Raw genomic sequence first — 22,081 nt, forward strand, 5'->3', positions numbered from 1 at the left:
GCCGTGACGTCCCCACCGTCGCGCTCCGTGAGGTCACGGTGCGTGAAGGCAGAGCCGGCGCTGGCCGGGCACCGGCGGGCTCGGCCCGAGCGTTCCGGGCTGGCCGCGGTTTCCGGGAGGGGAAAGCGGCGGCGCTTCCGGTACGGACGGTTCGGCCCCCCCCACCCCGTCCCGCTCCGGCTGGCGGAAGTGACGCCGGGGTTTGTTGACAGCGGAGGCCGCGGCGGGGGGAGCGGGCCCCAGGAGGACGCGGACCCCCCCCTGCCCGCCCCGGGGAGCGGCGCCGGGACCAGCCGCGGCTCCCGCCGCCCCCCATCGGCCGCGCCGGGCGGGGGCCTGGCGCCAGGTGAGTGCCGGGATCCCCCTCCTCAGCCCGACCCGCGGCGCTCGCCCTGCCCGGGGGCACCGGGCCTGCACGGCGAGGCCCCACGCGGAACCGCCGCTCCCGCCGGTGTCCTCCCGGAGGCGCTTCCGATCCCTCCGGGGGACTGCCGGGGGCAACCGGGCCCTGAGCCGCGGTAGCTCGTCCGGGAGGAGCCCCGGCGCTGCCGGGAGAGGTGACCTCCGAGAGCCTCGGGAAGGCAAGGTGGCCCCGCGGCGCCCCGATCGTGGGGAACGAGGGAGGTTTGGGCTGGGAAAGGGGCTCGCAGGGCTGTCAGAGCCCGTTGCACGCAGGGAGTGGGAACCCGGGGGCTCCCGGGGTATCCTCCTGGGCAGGTGACCTTTTGGAAAGAGAACCCGTGCTGTGATTCAGTGAGCCGAAGGAGCATCTTTACTGCAGGCAGGTACAAAGATCAACATGTTTCTCAGCTAGCATGAGTCGTCTCATTTACAATGTCAGTCCTGGCAGGCTGACAGTTTCGGGAATCACAGGCTTTGCTGGGCCATGGAATAGTTCAGCCTACCCCTGCTTCAGTTTCGCTGCTGTAAGGCAGGGATGGTATTTCCCCACACAAGCTGGGATGACCCCTCAATTAATAAAATCTCCGTGATTTACAGCTGCAAGACGCCAGCTAAAATGACAGTGCAGTTTTCCTTCGAGATGTAACCTGTGCCAGATTCTGCATTTACATCATATTTGTTATTCTAAAGTCATTGCAGTCACTTCACGCCGGTGCAATATTGTTTGCCCTCTCCTTGGACAAATCCCTGATGCTGGAAAAGTCGCTTTGCAATCATTTTTGTAGCAGCAGCAGCACAAACGTTATGTTGTTGGCGCGGAGCCATGGTGAGTCAGGCTTGGCTTTGGGCAGCTGCCTGGAGAGAGACTGGGAGAGAAGATAAGTCTGAAGTCCAAGGTAGAGGATACTGGCATGGGCAGCCCCAGGAGCAGTCCCAAGGCTCTCGTGCCAACGCAGCTTGAAGTGCCATAACAATGAGGATGGAGCCTACAAATGAGCAGTATTTGCCAGATTTGCTGGCTAGACCTGGAAGGCTGGTGGTGGAAGAGTGAAGCTGCATGTACTGCAGCTTCCTTTGGGTCTGTAGATGATGGGAGGGTATTCATACTCCACAGCAAGAGCTAGTTGGGTCTACAGCTTTTATATCTCCTGCATCTCTGCGGGACTCAATTCCTTCATGCATAAAGATGGAGGCAAATCTATTGGAGAAATAAATTGGAAAAAATACTGGCAGCTGTAGTTCTGGTCACTTTTTGATTCTTGCACTTGAATTTTCAGCATCTTTCACAGTTCTGTCCTTGACCCTTCAAAACCACACGTGCACTTGACAGCTCCTTGCCCATCGTTGAAAGTGCTGGTGACAGTGTGCGGGGCTGGCAGTGTGCTGATCTATTGCCTGAGAATAACGATTAGGCAAATGTTAATTTGTCAGCATCTCTAGTTCATTTGTTTTTATCAACATGCTGAGCTTATAACTAGAGACACTATTGATCAGGGCAGCTATTGACACTTACTTCCCTCTCCCTCTGCCTATGTGTCATGTCTTGAGTCTGACTGAGGAGGGAGAGGTTGGCTTGTACCATGCCCCGTGCAAAAGGTCACAACAAGAGCTCTGGGTACTGCTCAGATGTCCGTAATAGATCACGAGGATGAATGCTTTTCTTTGATGTTATTTTACTGGGATGCTTTAACCACTTTTCTTTATACCCACCTTCCACATGGGATTTTGTTGGTGGGTCATGGGAAGCTCAGAAGTTAAAGGGCAGCTGATTTCTCCAGGGCTGGGATCAACCAGCTACATTGTGCTGGACTCAGCAGAGAGGGAATGGAGAATTGTCAGAGCCACAGGAAGGCAGTCCTTGCCCTTTGGTGCTTTAAGCTGCTTGGACAAGTCCCAAGCACTGGCTGTTTCCAGCTGCACGTGATAATAGATTGTCAATGGGAATTTGTTTTTGAGTTCTCTGGCCGTCAGTAGTAAACAGTAGAAGAACAGTGGCTGCAGGGACCTCCTGTCTGATGGCACAGGGAACTGGTAGGGATAGCAGAACACGTTTCCCGGCTCGTTCAGATCTTCCTGTTGATCTTGCCTTTCTGGAAAGATTCTCTCAAGCAAGCTCTAGGCAAAATCTGCGAGGGACTCATTCTGGAGATGAAGCAGATTCATCTCCAACACAGACACAGCACAGATTACAGGACAACTTCCTCCCACCTGTGTTCCCATAGTCAGGACCTCACAGCCTGTGAGACAATGCTCACTTCATCCTTGACTTCTCCCTGACTTAACTACCAGGAGAGGGTGCTGGATTAGGGATTTCCTTCTTTTTCAAAGTTGAAGACCAAACGTTTAACTCTATTTTGTTGTTTGTACCACATGAATCTCAAAGGTCTCCAAGCTATTAAGGCACCCTTGAGAAGTCACAGTTTTACGTTGTTGTGACCCCAGCTCCGGACTCTGGCCCAGCAGAGCAGGTTACACCCTTCAGACTATCTCTGATCAGGATGTTAAGTACACTTTTTGTGGTTGCTGTTTTGGGGTTTTTTAGCTCAGCATCTGCTTTTGCTTGGAGACCATTTCCCTCTTGAGCCAAAACAAGAAGAGAACCTGAGATCCCCACTGGAAAGGCTGTTGAAAGCTGTAGGTCAGAACAGAGTGGGTCAGAAGGAGTTTGGGACTGGAACATGAACCTGCCAGTTGCCTGCAAATAGAGTTCCCAAAAACGCTTATAGGAAGGAGAAACTATAGATCAAATTCAGGTAAAGCCAAAAGACAATTCAAGTTCAGCATCGGGCTCCTTTCTATGCTGGGTTAATTCCTTGGCCAGATCTTTCTCCCTGACATTGAAGCACGCCCTCAGAAAAAGAATTAATGAAACAGTAGGAAAGAAGAAAAGAGCTTTGATTTCCAACTTGTGCTGCCTTCATGTTTGCATGGAAATCCTTTCTGCAGGGAGGGACCAGGAGGCTGGGAGCCCGGGCTGCCAGGCAGGCTCAGTCAGAGCTGTGTTCCTGTCACACAGAGAATGCTTTTGGTGCCTGAATTCCAAAGGTTACCTCATTCACAGCCTTGACTGATCCTTTGTTCAGGTGTCATCACCAGGCAGTGCTGAACAGAGCATCTGAAAGTGAGGAGGGAAGGTGCCTGATCCACCCCGCTGTCTCTGGGGAGATGGACTAAGGTGAGGAAAGGGAATTAAACTCTTCTGTCTTGTGCTGATACTGCAGGAATGAAGGAAAGAGCAGACAAGTTTGGGGATGTACAATTGATAAGACACAGGTTTTACATTAAAAATACACATTTCAACCCAAATTTTGCATGTCCATGGAAATATATAGAAGAATTCCCATTAGGATTGCTTCTAATATGATTTGACCCCTTGGAACTGAAATGGCTTTGGTTGTCAGTCACTTCTGCTAAACACCTCCCAGGCTCCAGCAAGCCCTTCTTCAGTGCCACTGAGTGAGGCTGCTTACTTCAAATGAGAAAATAGACAGGAATAGCTTCCCCAGTTGTCTCCTTTCCCATCCTTCTTTATCCTGTACTAAAGGGCAAAAGTGTCTTTTCCAGGTTAGTCACTCATACTTTTTTGTGACAGATTTGGAATGGTTTGGGTGAGCGTGTCCCAGTTTGCTGGATGTGTAGATGTCCAGCATGTGATTAAACCTTGCTTTACATTACAAGGAGAAGCCAAACCAGTCTGCATGTTTTCCTTTGGCTTCTAATCCACTTCATGGTCTAGTTCAAGGGCTTGCATGAAGCTTCTGGCTTGAGAGAAACATTCAGCTTGAACATGAAGTTTGACTTTGAATGGTGGCCAACAATTACAGGCACAAGATATGGGGCCATACTTTTGTTGGGGTCATCCCAACAGTAGATTTTCTTCTGGTTTATCCAACCCACTCAGAAGGAAACCAAGCAATGTGGTTTCTTCCACTTCCCTTTCAGAGGGCCTTGTCAGCCAGATAACCCCTGCAATAAGGAAACATTTTCTTGCTGTGTAGCCTCATTTCCAAACATGGCTTGTGTTAACTCATTCCCACAGTGTCCCCTGGGGTGGGAATACCAAGGAATTAAGGGCATATTGCGAGTGAGGACAAAATGCAGCACGTTCTTTTGAGGTCAGCAAGTGATGGGCTTGTAAATACAACTATCAACATCCTGCTGGTACAACAGCTTTGCAGGACACCTGCCAACGTGCCTTTCTGAATGCATCTTTTTCTCCCCTCTGTTCACAGCTGTCCTGATGTCCCTGTAAATTCATCCTGGAACTTCATTTGAGGAAAGGATCTCCTGACTCAAAAAGCTTCCTTCTGCTCTTCCCCTTCCCATAATTTCTCTCAAGATGGCATCCGACAGCCCCGAGTCACTGATGGCCCTGTGCACTGATTACTGCCTTCGCAACTTGGAGGGGACTCTCTGCTACCTCCTGGACAACGAAACTCTCCGGCTCCATCCTGACATTTTCTTGCCGAGCGAGATTTGTGACAAGCTTGTCAATGAGTATGTTTCAGCCCAGAAGCTGGTTTGGGAAGGAGCCCAAAGGGAAGGGGGAAGTGTAGTTCTCTGAAGAATGATGGGGAAGGGTTAAAAAATGAGGAAGAATTCATAGGGCTGGGGTTTTTTTCCAATTGATGCTCATATTGGAAATAAGGATTTGCATTAAGTTGAGGAGGAAGTGTCCCCAGGGTTATTGTACTGCTGTATAACATTCTAGTTTCTGTGGAAGTCACCACAGAGTGAAACAGTTACTGCTCCTTCCAAGAACATCAGTAAGCAACAAAGGAGCCTTCCCATTTCCCACCACTGAAGCATTACAGCTCTCTCAAACCAAAGAAATGAGTGCAAAGTGCTAACAGATGTTAAATTTTAAGGCTGCTGCTCCCATAGCTTTACAAAGCAACCTATTTCCAGGGATTCATATAATTTGGCTGTTGTAGTCTCTCTTGGCTGAACTCCTGTCCTCAAAGTCTGGCAGAGAACTTTGGCCAGCTAATGTTCTGAAAAATTAAAAAATACCAAATTACTACCTTTAAACAGCTATGGGGGAAAACCTCTGGAATCTGTGCTTGCCAGAATCCAGTCTGATCACTCACACATGTGAGTGTGCCTGAGATTTTCCTAAGGATCATAAGTTCTGTGCAAGAAGAGGTATTAGGCCAGCTCCCATTGCCCCAAAGGGTGATGATCCAGAGGGAGTCTGTGTGTGCTTACACACTTGCTCTCATTTTCTTGTAACCAGGGAAGGTGCTAGAGCTGAGGCTGAGCCTTTGCGTTGTGCTGTGCTAACACCATTGCCCCGATACAGGTACGTGGAGCTGGTGAAGACAGACAGCATCTTTGAACCCCACGAAAGCTTCTTCACCCTGTTCTCAGATCCCCGGAGCACCAGGCTAGCTCGGATCCACTTGCGGGAACAGATTGTGCAGGACCAGGACCTGGAGGCCATCAGGAAGCAGGTATTGCACTGACAGCCTCCAGCTGCCACTTTGCATGGCAGCATTGCTGCAAGGGCGTCAGCTAGAATCCCAGAGATTCCCAAGACTCCATCCTTCAATCTCCAAATTTTATTTGGGAAACTCTCAGCTTCTCCCTTCTCAGCTCCCAGAGCCACTGAAGGGAATGGGATAGGAATACTGGTCAAGTTTGGTGATAGGTAGTGTCAGGCTCTCCCAGTGGGAGGTGTTGTAGCAAACAGGGTGGGCACACTGCAGTGAAATAGTTCTAACTTTGATTTCCCATCTTCCAGGATCTTGTTGAGCTTTACCTGACTAACTGTGAGAAGCTGACAGCCAAGAGCCTACAAACCTTGGTGAGCTTCAGCCACACACTTATCTCCCTTAGCCTCTTTGGCTGCTGTAATATCTTCTATGAGGAGGAGAACCCTGGAGGCTGTGAAGATGACTGTTTGGTGAACCCCACTCGCCAGGTCTTGGTGAAGGACTTTACTTTTGAAGGCTTCAGCCGCTTGCGCTTCCTGAACCTGGGCCGCTTGATTGAGGGGGTTAATGTGGAGACGTTGCTTCGGCCTTTGGCCTCCCTTGCAGCCCTTGATCTCTCTGGGATCCAGCTGAATGATGTGGGATTTCTGACCCAGTGGAAGGACAGTCTGGTTTCCTTAGTGCTTTACAACATGGACCTTTCAGAGGAGCACATCCAAGTGATCGCACAGCTTCGCAAGCTCAGGTCAGCACATCTGTTCTTCCCTGTTTATCCTTTTCCCACTGATAGGGAAAGCTCATTTAGGTGCTAACAGAGAGCCTAAACTTGAGCCTAAACCACCCACTGCTGGTTTCAAGTTATAAACTCTCCTGTGAACAGGCTCACTCAGTGGCTCACTACCTATATCTGACGTGTCTAAAGCCAACCTGCATTTTGCTTGCAAAAGGCTATCAGCAGAAATTCCCTCTTGGAAAAACAAAAACCAACACAAGCACCACCCCCCAAAAAAAACCTCTCACAGCAAAAATTAATAAACTAAACCAACCACCCCCCAGTCAAATAAAACCCAACAGCTGAATACCTGAGAGATGGCAAAAAAATTACTACTGATGTGTACATAAACTGCTATAGCAATAATCACACTGAGAAACTCAGTCCTCCAAACCACTTCTCAAACAGGAATATGCAAAATTTAAGCCTAACTCTGAGGTAAACCTAGAAAAACTCAGAGCTCAGACTGCTCACCGTGCCCTGGGGAAGCACACTGCCTGGATGGTGCAACCAGGGAACAAGCAGTGTAAATAAATAGGCACTCCTGACCCGACAGTGTTGGCAGTGAAAGGACTTCCTGAAACAGAGCCGAGACGATTGCTGTTCAATTGCACAGTGGTGTTAGGAAAGGGAGCCAGGACTTTCCAAGCCAAACAGAAGGGTCATAGTATTCACACAAAAGATGCTCTGCAGTGGCTTTAGTATCGTCTCTACTGACTGCAGACACTAGGGGTACCACGTTAACACATGACCTGAATCTCAGGGAGCATCCTGGATAACATTTTATAAATCCCAGAACTTTAACTCCAAGTGACTTGCAATGAAACTTCATTTATAACAAGTAGAAAAGAGGTTTGTGAGCAGGGTGTTGGCTCCTGTCTTAGGCAGTTTAAAAAAGCCTCTCCCAAGGGGCTTAGGTACTGCTTGGCAGCCCCTGTCCTGTAAGGACCTGCACATGGTGGCTGGTCAGTCTGTCCCACTGGCATCAGGGTTTCCCCAAAGCGTAAGCATTTAAATAGCTGAATAAAATCAGGGCAGTGTAATAGCCTGGGGTGGGAAAAATATAAGATTGGGGAAGCAGACAAAAACCGTGTAACAATTTGTGGGATGAGGCAATGTTTCTGAGGATGCAAAGATCCTCTAATGCTTTATAGTCGCCAGGCAGAAATGCTCAGGTGGCTGCTGTGATGGAGTTTGGTAAAGTCAGTTCCTGAGCCTGGAGCAATTTCCTTTGTGATGTGTGGCCGGATGATTCATTGTGCTCTAGTCTAAGTAGGCCTCTACCAGATATCTCTGTGCTTCAGTTAGGCACAGGGTCAGATCCTCTTGCCAGATCCTACAGAGCCACATTCCTGTATCTTGGGAAGGAAACAATAATAATAAAAGATAAATAAAAACAATACTACTCACACTTGGCTTGTCATCTTCCTCTGGTAGAGAGGCAGAAACCCCAGCTAATGCTTTCCAGGCTCTGAAATGCTGTCATTTGCAGGCACTTGGATATCTCCCGAGACCATCTGTCCAGTTATTACAAATTCAAGCTGACCCGGCGGGTTCTAAACCTGTTTGTGGAAAACTTGGTAAACCTCACGTCGCTCGATATCTCAGGGCACACCATGCTGGAGAACTGCACTATCCCAAGCATGGAGGAGAAGATGGGCCAGACAAGGTAAAGAAACAGCAATTACTGAGGACTGCTTGGGTGGATAGATCAATTAAAGATGAATTAAGAACAGTTCCCTCGAGTTTTCTATATTCTGGAGGTCTAGTTAATACTAAAAAGCAGGATACAACTCTTGCTAGTTTCCCCTGACAGTAAAGGTATGGGAAGCAGCTATGATTCCTGTATGTGACACATGTAAGGACTTCTAAGAGTAATAAAGAATTCATCCTACCTTCCTGCCATGCATATCTGAAGAAGTATTTCAGTTCTTTTCCACACACATTCTTCCAGGGATCTCTTGCAGTAGTTTGTATTTTTCCTGAAAGTAACCCAAAGCCTTTTATACACATTTTCTACACAAAACATTCTTACCCTCACTTGAAATTCAGACTCGTCTGAGGCAAAACATTTCTACACTGAGTCATTACATCAGACTTCTGAGTGTTTTAGGCACTCAGAATCTAAAGGTATATTTTCAGATTTGGCCTGGATACCGAGCAGATCAACTTTTGAAGATCCTGGTGCACCTCAGTAGAGGCATACCAGGAGGTCTGGTCTTGCAGATCAGCCAAGAACTCTGCCTGCCTATTCCCCAGACATTTACTGAACAAAAGCAAACAAGTGGGACAGTACAGGCTCCTTCCCAGCAGAGCTGGTGAAAAAAATACTGGCTCTTGGTCAGTGAGGTACATGGTCCCTTCCAACCCAAACCAGTCTGTGTATGACATGCAGTCCAGTTTGTATTAGTGAAATCCACAGCCCTTTTGTAAGAGGAAATGTTCACCCCAGCTAGTGACTATTTCTATCTGAGAAAGCTGCATTCTGTCTGCATGAATTCTTACTGCTGTTCGTGTTCAACACATTTAGCCCTTCACTCAATCATCTGGAATGATTGTCTAGTGTTACGTTTAGGAGCAGCTGGCTGGTGTAGCTATTATCACTCTGGTTATGAAGCGGTACAGAGTGACTGCAGAGCTGATAGCTGTCTCTGTGGCAGGAGACTTCTGAAGCAAAATGGTACTAACATGAGTGATCTCTATTTTTCCCCCTCAGCATTGAGCCAGCAAAGAGCAGCATTGCTCCCTTCCGGGGGCTGAAACGACCACTCCAGTTCTTGGGCCTTTTTGAAACATCTCTCTGCCGCCTGACGCATATTCCAGCCTACAAGGTAATGAAGCCACAAGAATACAGGCAGTAGCAGCTTGGTAGAAGTTGAAAGACCATGAAAATTACTGGCTGCCAATAGAGTGGAGTTCTTCAGGTCTCGTGTGTGACAACTGAGCTCTGACCTTTCAGTAGGTACTTAATAAGGCAAGACCTGTACACCACATGGTTTTTACAAGGGTTAAAAAACACACCTCTTAAGAGCATGGAAGAATCATCCTGCTTGAAAGGCCAGGATGTTTGTGACTACAATAAAAGCATTTAAGACAATAGGAGTCTTACTTGTGAATAGCATCTTCCTGCCCCAAAGGTCCCATTTCTTTTTCTCTTGGGCTGAGAAGCGATTCAACCCCTTTGCTCTCATCCTGGGCCCAGGGCAGAGGGAAGTTGTACCCTTCGACCTTTCAGAGTTGCCTTCTCATGTTGGTTTTACTCCTTCATAATTTCTTCCCTGATTCTTTTTGTTCCTTCCAGGTGAGTGGAGACAAGAATGAAGAGCAAGTCCTGAATGCAATTGAGGCTTACACTGAACACCGGCCAGAAATCACTTCCCGGGCCATCAACCTGCTTTTTGACATAGCCCGTATCGAACGCTGCAGCCAGCTGCTGCGAGCCCTTCAGGTAAGCCCTGTGCTAGCATTTACCTCACTATAACAAGGGAAGTTTTGCAGTCCCAGTCTTTTCTTTACCCTGGGACACCATATCAGGCCATTCTGGAGAAAGTTTCAGTCACGCAGTGGAACTGGGTACCTTCAATTCACAAGCATATTCCTCCAATGCCTGGGCCACGCATTCCTTGCAGGCTTGTAACAGTCACTCCAAGACACAGCAGCAAGTCAGTGGCACTGAAGCTTCATGTTGCTTCTCTGCAGCTGGTGATCACAGCCCTCAAGTGCCACAAGGATGACAAGAACATCCAGGTGACAGGCAGCGCGGCGCTGTTCTACTTGACCAACTCCGAGTACCGCATGGAGCAGAGCGTAAAGCTGCGGCGCCAGGTCATCCAGGTGGTGCTGAATGGCATGGAGTCCTACCAGGAAGTCACAGTAAGAGCAGCCCAGTCTCCTTCAGCTCCCATAAACCCCTTTCCTGTATTAGGATCTGGGATTATTTTCTGGTGTTAGCATCTGGGTCTTCTAAGCCTCCAGGATGTAAGCCAAAGCAGACACCAGAGAAGCTATTGCCCAGATCTGCTTCTTGCCTTCTCGCAGTGATAAGCATTACAGGCATGGTGCTCCTTATCATAGATTCATAGAATGGTTTGGGTTGGAAGTGATCTTAAAGATCATCTAGTTCCAACCCCCTTGCCATGTGATCTTCTCCAGAAGAAGGGAAGGAAAGTGCTGATAGCAAGGCTCCATCTTAGCATATGATAAAGATGTTTAAAGGGTGTATATGACACACAGCATAGACATCCAGCTCTGTCTGGGGGTTGAAAAGGATGAAGGCATTGGGGATGTTGAGCCAACAGAAAGAAGCATTATCCCGGTACACTGTATTGGAAGCTAGCTGACAGTATAATGCCACTGGGCTGCAGAAAGGGGACTGCTGCAAGGACAGCTCACAGGCAGCAAGAAACTGGCTTGGAAGTGATGGGCATTGGGCAATTGTGTGGCCCTGTGAGACTAGAGTGAGAAGAGGGTCCCAACAGCACAGCTGAAGCACAGTGCTAGGCAGGAGGGTAGCAGAAATTTTAGTGGTTGTAGTCAAGCAAGAAGATGGCTTCAGTACCAAGCAGCAAGGACGCATGAGGTGATGGGGTCCGTGTTTTCATAGCCACTTGGCCCAGCATTTGCTTCCTTCTGACCCAGGTACAGCGGAACTGCTGCCTGACCCTGTGCAACTTCAGCATTCCTGAGGAGCTGGAGTTCCAGTACCGCCGAGTCAACGAGCTGCTGCTGAACATCCTCAACCAGAGCCGGCAGGATGAGTCCATCCAACGCATCGCTGTGCACCTCTGTAACGCTCTGGTCTGCCAGGTGGACAACGACCATAAAGAAGCTGTGGGCAAGATGGGGTTTGTCATGGTTGGTATGGTCCCACGGTGTCTACTTATCCTTAACGCAGGCTAGCACAATTCCCTTGCAGCAGTCCACCAAATGCATCCAGCCAGTGATCCAGCCTTGCAGTATCACAGGAGGAAACTAGTGTCCTACCAGTGATAACCTTTCCTGGCCTGTCCCTACTTGTCTACCAGCACTGGATGTGATCTTCTCAGAGACAAGCAATCTATGAGAGCAGGGAAGCAGTATAACCTTAGACCTGACCTCTTTATCACATCATATCATTTCCAGAATGAAAATGATTCCTTCTGACTAGCTCCTTCTGCATCTCCCTGAGTTTGTATCAGCTTCCCAACTCATGCCAACCCATCTCCCTCACACCTTTTCAAAGAGCTGCAGAGGCCACTGCCTTGCTACAGTTATACCACATTCCAGACTTTGTCATACAGATCAAAACTGACTTGACTGCAAATTCAGTAACTCTGGGACTGTGACATAGTTCAGCTCTGAGAATAGCTGTAACATTTAACATAACCCAATCCCACTGGTTTAGAGAAAGAGATACCAAGGATCTCTAGAAAGGATCAAAATTGCACATGCCTGCAAATTGGCTGTAGCCAGCCCTGCAGTACTACAGCAGTTAATTTTAGCTCTGTGATTCTGGAACTGTTTCTCACTCTTCCCCTTCCTCTGCCCACAGACAATGCTGAAGTTGATTCAGAAGAAGTTGGCTGATAAAACGGTGAGTGTTTCCCCAAAAACATATACATAGAGTATTTGCAGTCTGACTTAGGCATGGAGATCAGCCCAAAGTGCCAGCTCAGCTTCACTAACAAACACAAGACATCTCAGCTCAAAAAGCAGCTGATGCTGCAGAATTTCTGTCCCAGGGTGAGGGCAGGAGAATGTGACAAGGAGGCAAGAAATATTAAACAAAAACCCACTTGCTGATAAGTTGAAAGTGAATAACAAGGTTTTCTTACCTTTGGAGCCATCTAGGGTGATACCAGAAAGGAAACACACGGTGTTGGTTTGCACTAGGCACCGACATCAGCAAAGCTCTGTTTCTGTTCCTTTCTCTTCTGCTCTGTAGTGTGATCAGGTGATGGAGTTCTCCTGGAGTGCCCTCTGGAACATCACTGATGAGACCCCCGATAACTGTGAGATGTTCCTTAACTACAGCGGCATGAAACTGTTCTTGGAGTGCTTGAAAGTGAGTACATCTCGTTCCTTCCAGAGGCATGCTGACATCAGCAGTGGAGATGCAGGTGCCTAGGCAGGATCCCTGGCTCTGCTAATCTATAAGCAGTACTTCCTATATTGCATAATCAGAAAAGAAAAAGCTTGCATGTTTTCTTCTCACATCTATCCACACAACCAGAAGAACAGCAGAGAAATTTACATTCAGCACATCTTCCTCTTTCCCCATCTTGTGTGCAGTCCCCCTCAAGTAGAGCAGCAATGAATAGCAGGCCCTGGCCTTGAACCTCTCATTTCACATGCATCTTTAACACTAGAGATCCACTTTGGCATCTGCTAAGAGCCATTGCTCTTAGCAATGACTCCCTAAAGGTACTCAGTCCTTTCTAGCCATGCTGTACAATCTTTCTCCCAGGTTGCTTGTTCTCAGCACCACTATAACTCTGCTTTTGTATAATCCTGTGCTTTGCTTGCCTAGGAGTTCCCAGAGAAGCAGGAACTGCATCGCAACATGCTGGGTCTCCTGGGCAATGTAGCAGAGGTGAAGGAGCTCCGCCCGCAGCTCATGACCTCCCAGTTCATCAGTGTGTTCAGGTGAGTGCCTGGCTAATGAACTGCTGGGCTGGAGCAGGGTGAATGCTCTGGAGCTCTGCTCCTGGGTCACCTGGAGACTTTTAAACCTTTGGTGTGTCAGCACCTCTGAGTGATCTCTTCTTCCTTGGCAGTAACTTGCTGGAAAGCAAAGCAGACGGGATTGAGGTATCCTATAATGCCTGTGGTGTGCTCTCCCATATCATGTTTGATGGTCCAGAGGCTTGGGGTATATGTGAGCCCCAGCGAGAGGAAGTTGTAAAGAGGATGTGGGCAGCAATCCAGAGCTGGGATATCAACTCCAGGAGAAATATCAATTACAGGTGAGGAATAGCAAAGTTTGGCCTGCTCCCCCAGGAGCCATGCTTGTCACAGGAAGCAAGCACCAACAGAGAGGAGAGAAGAGGTACAACCCAGCAGGGAGGCTCTGTTTAGAATAAAGGAGAAACATCCTCAGGGACATATTCTGTAGTGAGGGTTTTACACCTTCCTTTGAAACGTGTTACAGAGGCTGCTGAAACTAAGACATCTGGCCTGGCACTTCCTATAGGGGAAGTGTGGGAGCCCAAAAGAGTTTCTCCTGCATGTTTCTGGTGAAATCTGCATAGCTCAGGAAACCTGTGCTCTGTCCGTGACTGCTTGAGCATTTTCCTACTAGACTGTTGTCATTTGTGCCTCCTTAAGTCTGTTTGCTTCTGAAAGTCACACGGATTGCTCTACTTTCACTGTGGGGGATATTTAGACACAGTTCCCAGAAATCCCTCCAAGGGTTAATGCAACTGGTAGAATCCTCTGAAGTCCTGCTATAAAAGGGTATCAGGTACTCTGTATTCCCTTTAGTGCCTGGCAGGGATCCAGAACAAATGGCATTCCAGTGTCTGCTCTACAGTATCAACGCATTATTGCGGTCAGAAAAACCACAGCAACCATTGCGTGCCCCTCTACAGAAAGATCAGTGCTATTGGGCTTCAGCTGTTGTGAGGAAATAACTGACAAAGGATGGAAATTAGTTCTTGCATTCATTGCAGCTGTTTATCCAGGCAGCATGTTTATGCTAAAGCAGTAGGGCCTGTAAGCCAGCCAGTATTGCCGTGTGACACAGCCCTCACCTTCAATGCCAGAATCTTTCACATGCCAGTGGATTTACTGCTATGGTATCTGTGAACACCAAGTTTGTGTTGCTTGAAGTAGCAGAGGTGCTGAAAGAAGCAGCTCTTGGTATTTCTAACCACTTCTGCAATATTTCTGTGCAGGTCATTTGAACCAATCCTTCGACTTCTTCCACAAGGGATCTCCCCAGTCAGCCAGCACTGGGCTACCTGGGCACTGTATAACCTGGTCTCTGTCTACCGTAAGTTCCCCTTTTGAAATCACATCTACTGCACTGGAAGAGCTGAGACTGTGGATCTGAGCTTGTTAGAAAAAGTCTTCCCACTTTAGTGATGTCAGTAGAGAGAACAGTCTTTGAATGATGCAGGAATGTCCAGGCAGCACAAAGCCAAACAAGAAACAATGAGACTTAGTGTGTAGGAAATTCCTTCTGGCCATGCTCTTACATTCTCAGCCATTTTATGTCTGTTGTTTTGCAGCCCTAGCAGGCTAGCTCCATAATAAAGAAAAGTTGTGTGGCTTCTCAGGCCACAAGCTTCCCCTTTCCCTCCTGCCACCCTTTATACCACTCTTGTGAAGGTTCACAATGACCTGTTTTATTCTTTTCTCTGCAGCTGACAAGTACTGCCCACTGCTGATCAAAGAAGGTGGGATCCCCCTTCTGAAGGACATGATTAAAATGGCCTCAGCACGGCAAGAGACCAAGGAAATGGCCCGGTAGGAAACCAATGTGCTACCATCAAACATTCACTTCAGCTTTAGTTTTTATTGTTTCACATCAAGTAAGGCTACCAAACAACAGCCTGTACTGATGTGTATGAGGGGTAAGAAGTGAACACAGGAGCAGAGAAAGAAGGATGATAACAGAAAACTAAAGAGGTGTTTGTAGGTGGGCAATACATGCAGATTGTTCAGAGCTGATGGGTGCCAGGCAAATTTGTTATAGAGGTGGCTTGTTGGACAGGGGAGCCCCACAGCTAATTGAATCTCTTACACAAATAGCCTCCAGCCATCACTACTCACCATACTTGTGTGTGCTCCCTGTCTCCAGAATCACTCATGGATCTGGCCATTGAAATTCCAAAGGGAGAAACTGGGCGCTCTGAGCTGCTGTTGTGGAGTACACTGGGTTTGGCACAGATGTTGGGTGATGCGTAGCTCAGAAGCAGCTGCCTGCTGCAAATAATACACATTACATAGAGATGGAGTTGTGGGACAGTTCTTACACTGCTGTCCCACAACTGTCTGCAATAAGCTTTAAACTAAACCCTCTCTCCCTGTCCTTGTTTTATCCATAGGAAAGTTATAGAGCACTGCAGTAACTTTAAGGAGGAGAACATGGACACTTCCAGATAGAGGCAGTCCTCTTACCGCCTCGTGCCAGCACTGTATCCAGCTTCTCTCTAATTCACTGTATATAGAGAGGACTCTTTCTTACCAACGCGCCTGTTGGAAGGAAAACTTCATGTGTGTGTGTGAGACCCTCAGTAGATGAAGGTGAACAGGGAAGGGGGGGGGGGGACTTTTTGCACAACAAAACGCTTTCCTTAAATTAGTGGACTTTTTTTTTTGTTATGAAGTTTCAGGTTGAAGTTCTGTGTGTATGATTTCTGTATAAAAAGAAAACAAAAAACAAAGACAACTACACTATGTATCTTTTAACCTTTTTATTTTAGACCACACAGAGAGCCTCAAATGACCATGAGCTTGAAGACCTACTTGTGTGATCACTAGTGTGACATTTTTATTTCCCACTTTTTAGAAAATTCCCTTTTGCTGTATTGCATGAGGTCCTGTAATGTCTGCAAGAACACCAGTCCTGAATCAGCGTTGGCTGCTCAGTGGGGCTACAGGCAGCAATGAGTTACTTATTTGGTCAGAGATGTTGGGGGGCACAATACCAGAGAGTTAGAGCAAAAGAACCAACCTTTTTAGTGCCAGTTGTAAATGGAGGAAATGAAGATGAAAGAACTTTCAAGTCAATTCACTCCCTTAAGGGTTTTTATAGAAGACTCACATTAATGGAAGTATTGCTAACTGTACGTGGGTCATTCAGAAGTAAGACATTCCCATTAAAGTCAAGAGATCTGGTTTGTCCCCTCTGGCAGTGCAGTGGGATCTGCCAGCCCAGCTAGCCTCAAGGCCAGTAAAACCAGTTACATGTCCTTGGCTACACAGAGCTTTTCTCTCTAAGGGAGCCTCTCCAAGAAGGAACAAGGTTTGTTCACAAAGGGCTACACATCTTTATTCAGATCCTTCACCACCTTTTTACTTGTGTTCTGTTTTATGGGGAAGGGCTAAGAATGCCAGAGAGAGTACTTCCCCTCTGCATAAGATCTACTAGGCCTTAGTCCAGAGCAGCCTGAACCACTTGTGCCAGTCCTAGTAATGTACTGGAGCTGCTCTGCTCTCCCTCAGTTAGCATCTGTGCAAGTAATCTCCCTTTGTAGGAAGCTTACTGCAGCACAGAGGCTGTAATTGGAGGTGCCAAACAACCCTCCAGAGACTGGAGAGTCTCCAGGCACCCTATGGAGAGCAATCCCATGAAATAGCACCTCTTGTTCCACCCCAACATATCCCCCCTCTTCTGGGAAGCAGAAGGCTTTATCCTTACCTGACTCTGTCACTTACCCACACAGTCCCACTCCCATCAGCAGCATTACCCCAACTGATATGGTGTAGGTGAGAGGAGAGTCCTGCTGAGGTGGTCTTCACCTGGGAGGCTCTGGATCTCTAAAGGCTCAAGAAACCACAGGCTGAGGCTTGTCTTGCAGCTGGGCACTCAATAACACACTCAACAAAGGGCAGTCCTTGCCTAGAGCCCTCTGCTTGCCACAGTTCTCTCACAAATCTTCCCTTAGGAAGGATTCAGGACAGACTCCATGTCTGGTGCAGTAAGAGGAGGCCACAGCCACACGTGTTCTGACATTTCAGGCCTCAGCACAGTAACCTTCGCTGCTCTCTTCCCTTGTATACGTTGCTCTCAGATTTGACTCGCTGCTATGAGGTTCTTCTAATGCTCAGAGTTGATGTTGTCATTGCTGAGCACGTTATAGACAGATCCTAGATACACAAACTGACACTTTAAATGACACAACACAGCTGCCCTGGACAGGTTTACTTTTTCTGCCAATATGGTGTTATTCAATGTCTTTTTAACCATACGTCATTTGTTTTGGTATTGTGAGATCTGTACTTTTTTCTTTTAAGTATTTTTCAAACTTATATATATTTTTGTGTCACTTTTGAATTGTTTTCATATGGTTTGCAAAACTTGACAAATTATACTTTTTTTTTTGCAGTTGTTTGAATGAAATGTATTTTCCTCTCTCTCATTCCTGTTCCCCAAGAATATGTGTCCCTATGAGCTTTGAGACAGGGAAGCTTATTTCAAGGTCTGTTTTCTGTGTAACATTTGCTAATCTTCCTTCTAGATGCAAAACTAAGAGGGGAGTCAGGCTTTGCTCCTTTAATTCTCCATTTAGTGCTGCTGACCTTCTGAAGTTGTTTCATGTGACAGTGCCACCCACTAAGCCTCCCTCCTTTCTAACGCCTGTATAGTGAAAGCTCCTACCATTAAAGTCTTGAATCACTTGACAAAACCCGTGGAGATTAATGGAGTCAGGTCAGGCTGATAGAAAAGCTTAGCTCTCTGAGTGTGCACTGATCCCAGGGGGAAAGGGGAGCTCTAACTGCTGTGCAACAGCCAGCTACACATAAGATTTTGAGTCAGGCCACCAGCAAGGTAAATGCCTGAGACAGCATTTGAAATGAAACAGCATCCCTGGTAGAGTAACATGACCTTTGGCTACAAGCTTCCGTGGACTTTGTGAGCTGAAAAATAACATTTCCCTTTCAGTAAGCAGCAAAAGAGAGAAAGGTATCCTCAGAATACCTGAGCATAATCCAGGAATTCCTGGAATTGGAAGTTTAGAACTAGTTTGTACCTCCATTTTCCTTACTGAAAGCACAGGAGCTCTTGCACCCTGGGCATAATGCATGTACCATGATCCAAAAGCACTTTTTGGAGGCAAAGAGGTGTTAATTGCTCAGGATAGAAGAGGGTAATTATCTGCAGCCATCTCACCAATATTCTGCCAAGGAGGGGAGGGCAAAGTGGCTGATTTTTTATGAAGGTCTAATGTAAAAGCGGAACTTGCATACCCTGAAATGTTTGACTCGTAGAGAAGCCTCTCAGGCCTTCCAGCTTTGCTTGACTTGGCCAAGTTACTGACTTGGGCCACTGATCCATGAAGGCATCCTCCAGCCAGGATAGAAACTACATACAGCCAAGGTAGAGGGTTCCTTTGATAGCACACTCTCTGCAGAGAGCTACTGAGTTGTGTTTGTGCTCTGCTTGCCATGCTTTTGAACGTTAACGTAGTAGTGAGAACATGAATAAGAGGCTGAACAGGACAACAGCTACAGATCATGCAGAGAAAATGGCAGACACCTGACACCCTGTGTGCAATAGATAAACAAGCAAGTTAGTGGGCAACCTTCCACAAGTGCTTCCATTTTACTGGATCTGTGGGAGGAATTGCTTACAAGGATTGGCATCTACTTATATGATATTTAGCACCCAGCAGCACCAGACTTTCTTACTTAGTCCAAGCCAAGAAACTTTTAGCACTGATTCTTGTGGCAATTAGTAAACATTGCAGATCATTCATCTGCCCCATCTGCATGAGGGCTGCTATTACCCTACACCTACTGGATGAAATGATCTGTTGAGCACAGTCCTATCCAGCTTATCCCTTTGGTTGGGCTTCTGCTGCAGGCAGTCTGGTCTCTGTGAAAGATGAGTGGGAAGAAAAGTCTTGGAGTTGTGAGCCTAGTCCCCTCTCATCACTTGAAGGCAATAATTACCCATAGGAGGAGAGCTATAGGGGCTCTGCATTCAGGCATTGCTCCACAGAAAAGACATGAGACTGTTTAGGGAGGAGCCTGCCACAGCTCAGGTGTTAGAGGGGACCTTGTGCTGGAAAAAGAGAATTAAAAGTAGGGGAACAGCTGGTCTCTACAAGAGCCATGTGTAAGAAGCACAGAGGGTAATAGTTATCAGGAATAGAGGAAAACCAACATAGGGGCTGGATGAGAAAACAGCACTTAAAAGAAGGAATGAGGGAGATTTCCTGCTGAACTGAAACACTTCTCTAGCAGACTATGTTTTGATTTCATCTAATTGTCACTGATTCTCTCTGTAATTCTTCTCTTGTTTTTAAAAAAAAGTTTTTAAGCTAACCAAATGTGTATTTCCTTGTTTTGCTTCAAGAAAATAACCTCAGTTATAATGAGCAAGCGTCTGCTTTTACTCTGTCCATTGACCTGCCTGATGTTGAGAGGCCTGGTTCAAATGTTTGTACATGGTGAAACCAAGCAAAAAAATAATAATGCACAACTGTTGCTTCCTTACAATTCTGAATGAATTAACTTTTCTGTTGTATCCATTGGATACCCGCTGTGTATTAAACCTAGTGCTTAACAATGTCTTCTTCCTTTGGTCTATGAATGTGGTTCATTTAGGTACATTACTGCTCCATTTGCTGTCATATATTTAATTGAAAATGAACTGCCATGTGTTGATGATGCAGTTCAGTGGCTTTCCCTTTCATCACTCCAAAGGATACAATACTGTTTGTCCATAGAAAGGAGGCGTGGAGGAAGGGAGTATTGTTATGAAATTATGGGAGAGGAGAAAAAAAATCAGAACAATATTTGCCTGTACAGATTGCTCTGAACTCCATAACGGATCTGCGGCTTGCATTCCACAGCCTAAGCTTTGTAAGTGGGCAGAAGCTGAGTACTTAAGACTCCAGCTTAAAACAATCAATCTCCTTTAAGGCTGCTGTGACTTTCTTCTTAAGACACTGGTCCTGCAAGGGTTCAACTACCAGTTAATTCAATGGTCACTGTAAACTCTCTAAAGGATCAGACTGTGGCTGGCTGAAGGAGGAATCATGTGAAACTGAACTGCCTCTGGGAAACTGAAAAGGTACCACGTTCTAAGAGTACAGAGAGATACCTCCAGCTTCCAGCAGCATAAAATTCCTAGCTGGAATGCCACAAGAATCCAGATTCTCCACTCAAACTCACTAGTAGAGACTTTCTGAGTTAAGCCTAATTTCAACTAGTCATTTAGCTTGAAACCCTTGAGATGGAGATAAGCTCTGATCTCTCTAAGACAGGCTTCAAAGCTGTAAGAAAGAAATCTAACATGCATCAAATTATTTTAATCACAAAGAGAGAGAGAGAACACATTCCGTAGGACAGATTTTTCTAGAACATTAAGAATGTTTCTACTTTCAAGTGAGTAATATTGTTACTACTCAAATTGCCTTCACTAAGCTTTAAAATTTACACCTCTCTGCAAAGAACGGAAAGACACTACCCACCTTCTCTTTCTGTTTGTAGACAGAGCCTGATGTTGCTGTTCTGAGCTTCCTACTGTTCTGCAAGGCTTGATTTGCAACTCGAGGAAGAGAAAGGTTTTCAGGATATTTAAAGCAAGCAGAGAGTAGCAGGGCCATCTCACATACAAACTGAGGTTTGACAAGCACTGATGCAGTCTGTGAAGTGTCTGAGGGAGGGTTTTTGTATGTTTTGCATTTACCTAGAATAAAAAAAGAAAGGAAAAGGATTTGAATGATTGTTGGAAATGTAAACTACATTTTCATTAACATTTCAACACAGCTGTCTCAGGTAAACCATTTTAAGCCAGGTGCTTTCCTGGAATCAGCAGGTGGCCACTGACTCAAAGAGACCAAATCAAGAATACCCCTCCTGTGGTCGGACAATACTAAGGAATCTGACAGGTTTTAAGTGCTGGAGGATAAATGTGCAAAGAATGTGATTTTTGTTTCAAAATTTTTACTGGGAAAGAAGGTAACAAATGCAGTAAGATATATCTGTGTTAAAACTGGAGAGTTTAAAGAGAAAAAAATTATGTCAGAACTTTTACAGGCCTGTGATGAGATTCATCTCCCCTAAATAGACAGACACTCAAAGTGTAAACATGTACATTTAAGCTGGTCACCTTGGCTTTCCTTATTGTTAGCAAGAGATTAAAACCCCCACATCTGGGGTGCAATTCAACTGCTTTCAGATGAGAAGGACCATTCCCTTTGCTGCTGTCGGGGGAGTCTGCAGACATGGGAGTTTAGATCAACTCGCACCCCAGTGGCCTCCTACTGAAGTTAGGTCAGACATTTTACAAGCTCCATTTACATTAATAGCGCTGTCTAAATGCGTTCAGCCAGGCAGGACCTCTGCATTTCTTCCTAGGGGATAGAAATCAACACATGAAATAAATTGGCATGACCAAAGTTCACCCAGACAGCACCTTGAACCCTCGCCTTCGAGCAGCACACCTCTGCGACACCCCTTCTATTGCTCCTATCTACATTGAGCAGTATTTGCCTCGGGTGTAACTGTGAGGTGCAGGGGAGTTTAACCAGCGACGCTGCCTTCAAGGGCCCCTGTCCTGTGCTCCCCACGGACATAAGAGCCGGCTAGAGGCCGAGGGGCCGTGCAGAGCCCGGGATTCAGGGTGGGAGGACAAGCGGGAAGGGGGCTGAAGGAAAGGCTCCCGAGGTGGAGGGCCAGCATGCAGGGCGGTGTGAAGGGAAGAAAAGCGGCCGGCGGGCTACAGCCAGTCTGCAAATGCAAGGGGGTGGAAAGAGACCCCGGTTCCCATTCGGGAGGAGCCAAGCCTGAGGTGCCGGCAGCCGGCCCGGCCCTC

The 22,081-nt window shown here is 46.9% G+C and overlaps 1 protein-coding gene and 1 long non-coding RNA gene across 5 annotated transcripts; one reads left to right on the top strand and one right to left on the bottom strand.

Annotated features, from left to right (window-relative positions):
• The first annotated feature begins 19 nt into the window (after positions 1–19).
• Positions 20–21,273, top strand: ZER1 (zyg-11 related cell cycle regulator). 4 transcript variants are annotated; one of them, XR_003994429.1, is made up of 17 exons: positions 3,490–3,577; positions 4,635–4,899; positions 5,705–5,855; positions 6,146–6,582; positions 8,102–8,278; positions 9,326–9,440; positions 9,911–10,057; positions 10,309–10,482; positions 11,248–11,463; positions 12,140–12,181; positions 12,533–12,652; positions 13,118–13,233; positions 13,365–13,553; positions 14,484–14,581; positions 14,955–15,057; positions 15,639–15,837; positions 20,755–21,273. XR_003994429.1 is itself a non-coding variant. In XM_030506703.1 (16 exons), the coding sequence occupies exons 2-16, from the start codon at positions 4,742–4,744 to the stop codon at positions 15,694–15,696; spliced, it is 2,301 nt and encodes a 766-aa protein (XP_030362563.1). In that variant the 5' UTR covers positions 20–346; positions 4,635–4,741; the 3' UTR covers positions 15,697–19,828. The 4 variants fall into 4 exon arrangements, 2 of the variants coding, with proteins under 2 accessions (XP_030362563.1, XP_030362562.1); XR_003994428.1 differs by lacking the exon at positions 20,755–21,273 and adding an exon at positions 17,643–19,830; XM_030506703.1 differs by lacking the exons at positions 3,490–3,577; positions 20,755–21,273 and adding an exon at positions 20–346 and having other exon boundaries at positions 15,639–19,828.
• On the bottom strand, positions 750–8,153 carry LOC115616915. The gene is made up of 2 exons (XR_003994433.1): positions 8,020–8,153; positions 750–3,617 (listed from the first exon to the last, which is right to left on the bottom strand). It is a non-coding gene; the product is annotated as an uncharacterized LOC115616915 (long non-coding RNA).
• Positions 21,274–22,081: the final 808 nt, after the last annotated feature.

Source organism: Strigops habroptila, chromosome 15 (genome assembly GCF_004027225.2).
Source record: "Strigops habroptila isolate Jane chromosome 15, bStrHab1.2.pri, whole genome shotgun sequence".
NCBI classification, from domain to species: domain Eukaryota; kingdom Metazoa; phylum Chordata; class Aves; order Psittaciformes; family Psittacidae; genus Strigops; species Strigops habroptila.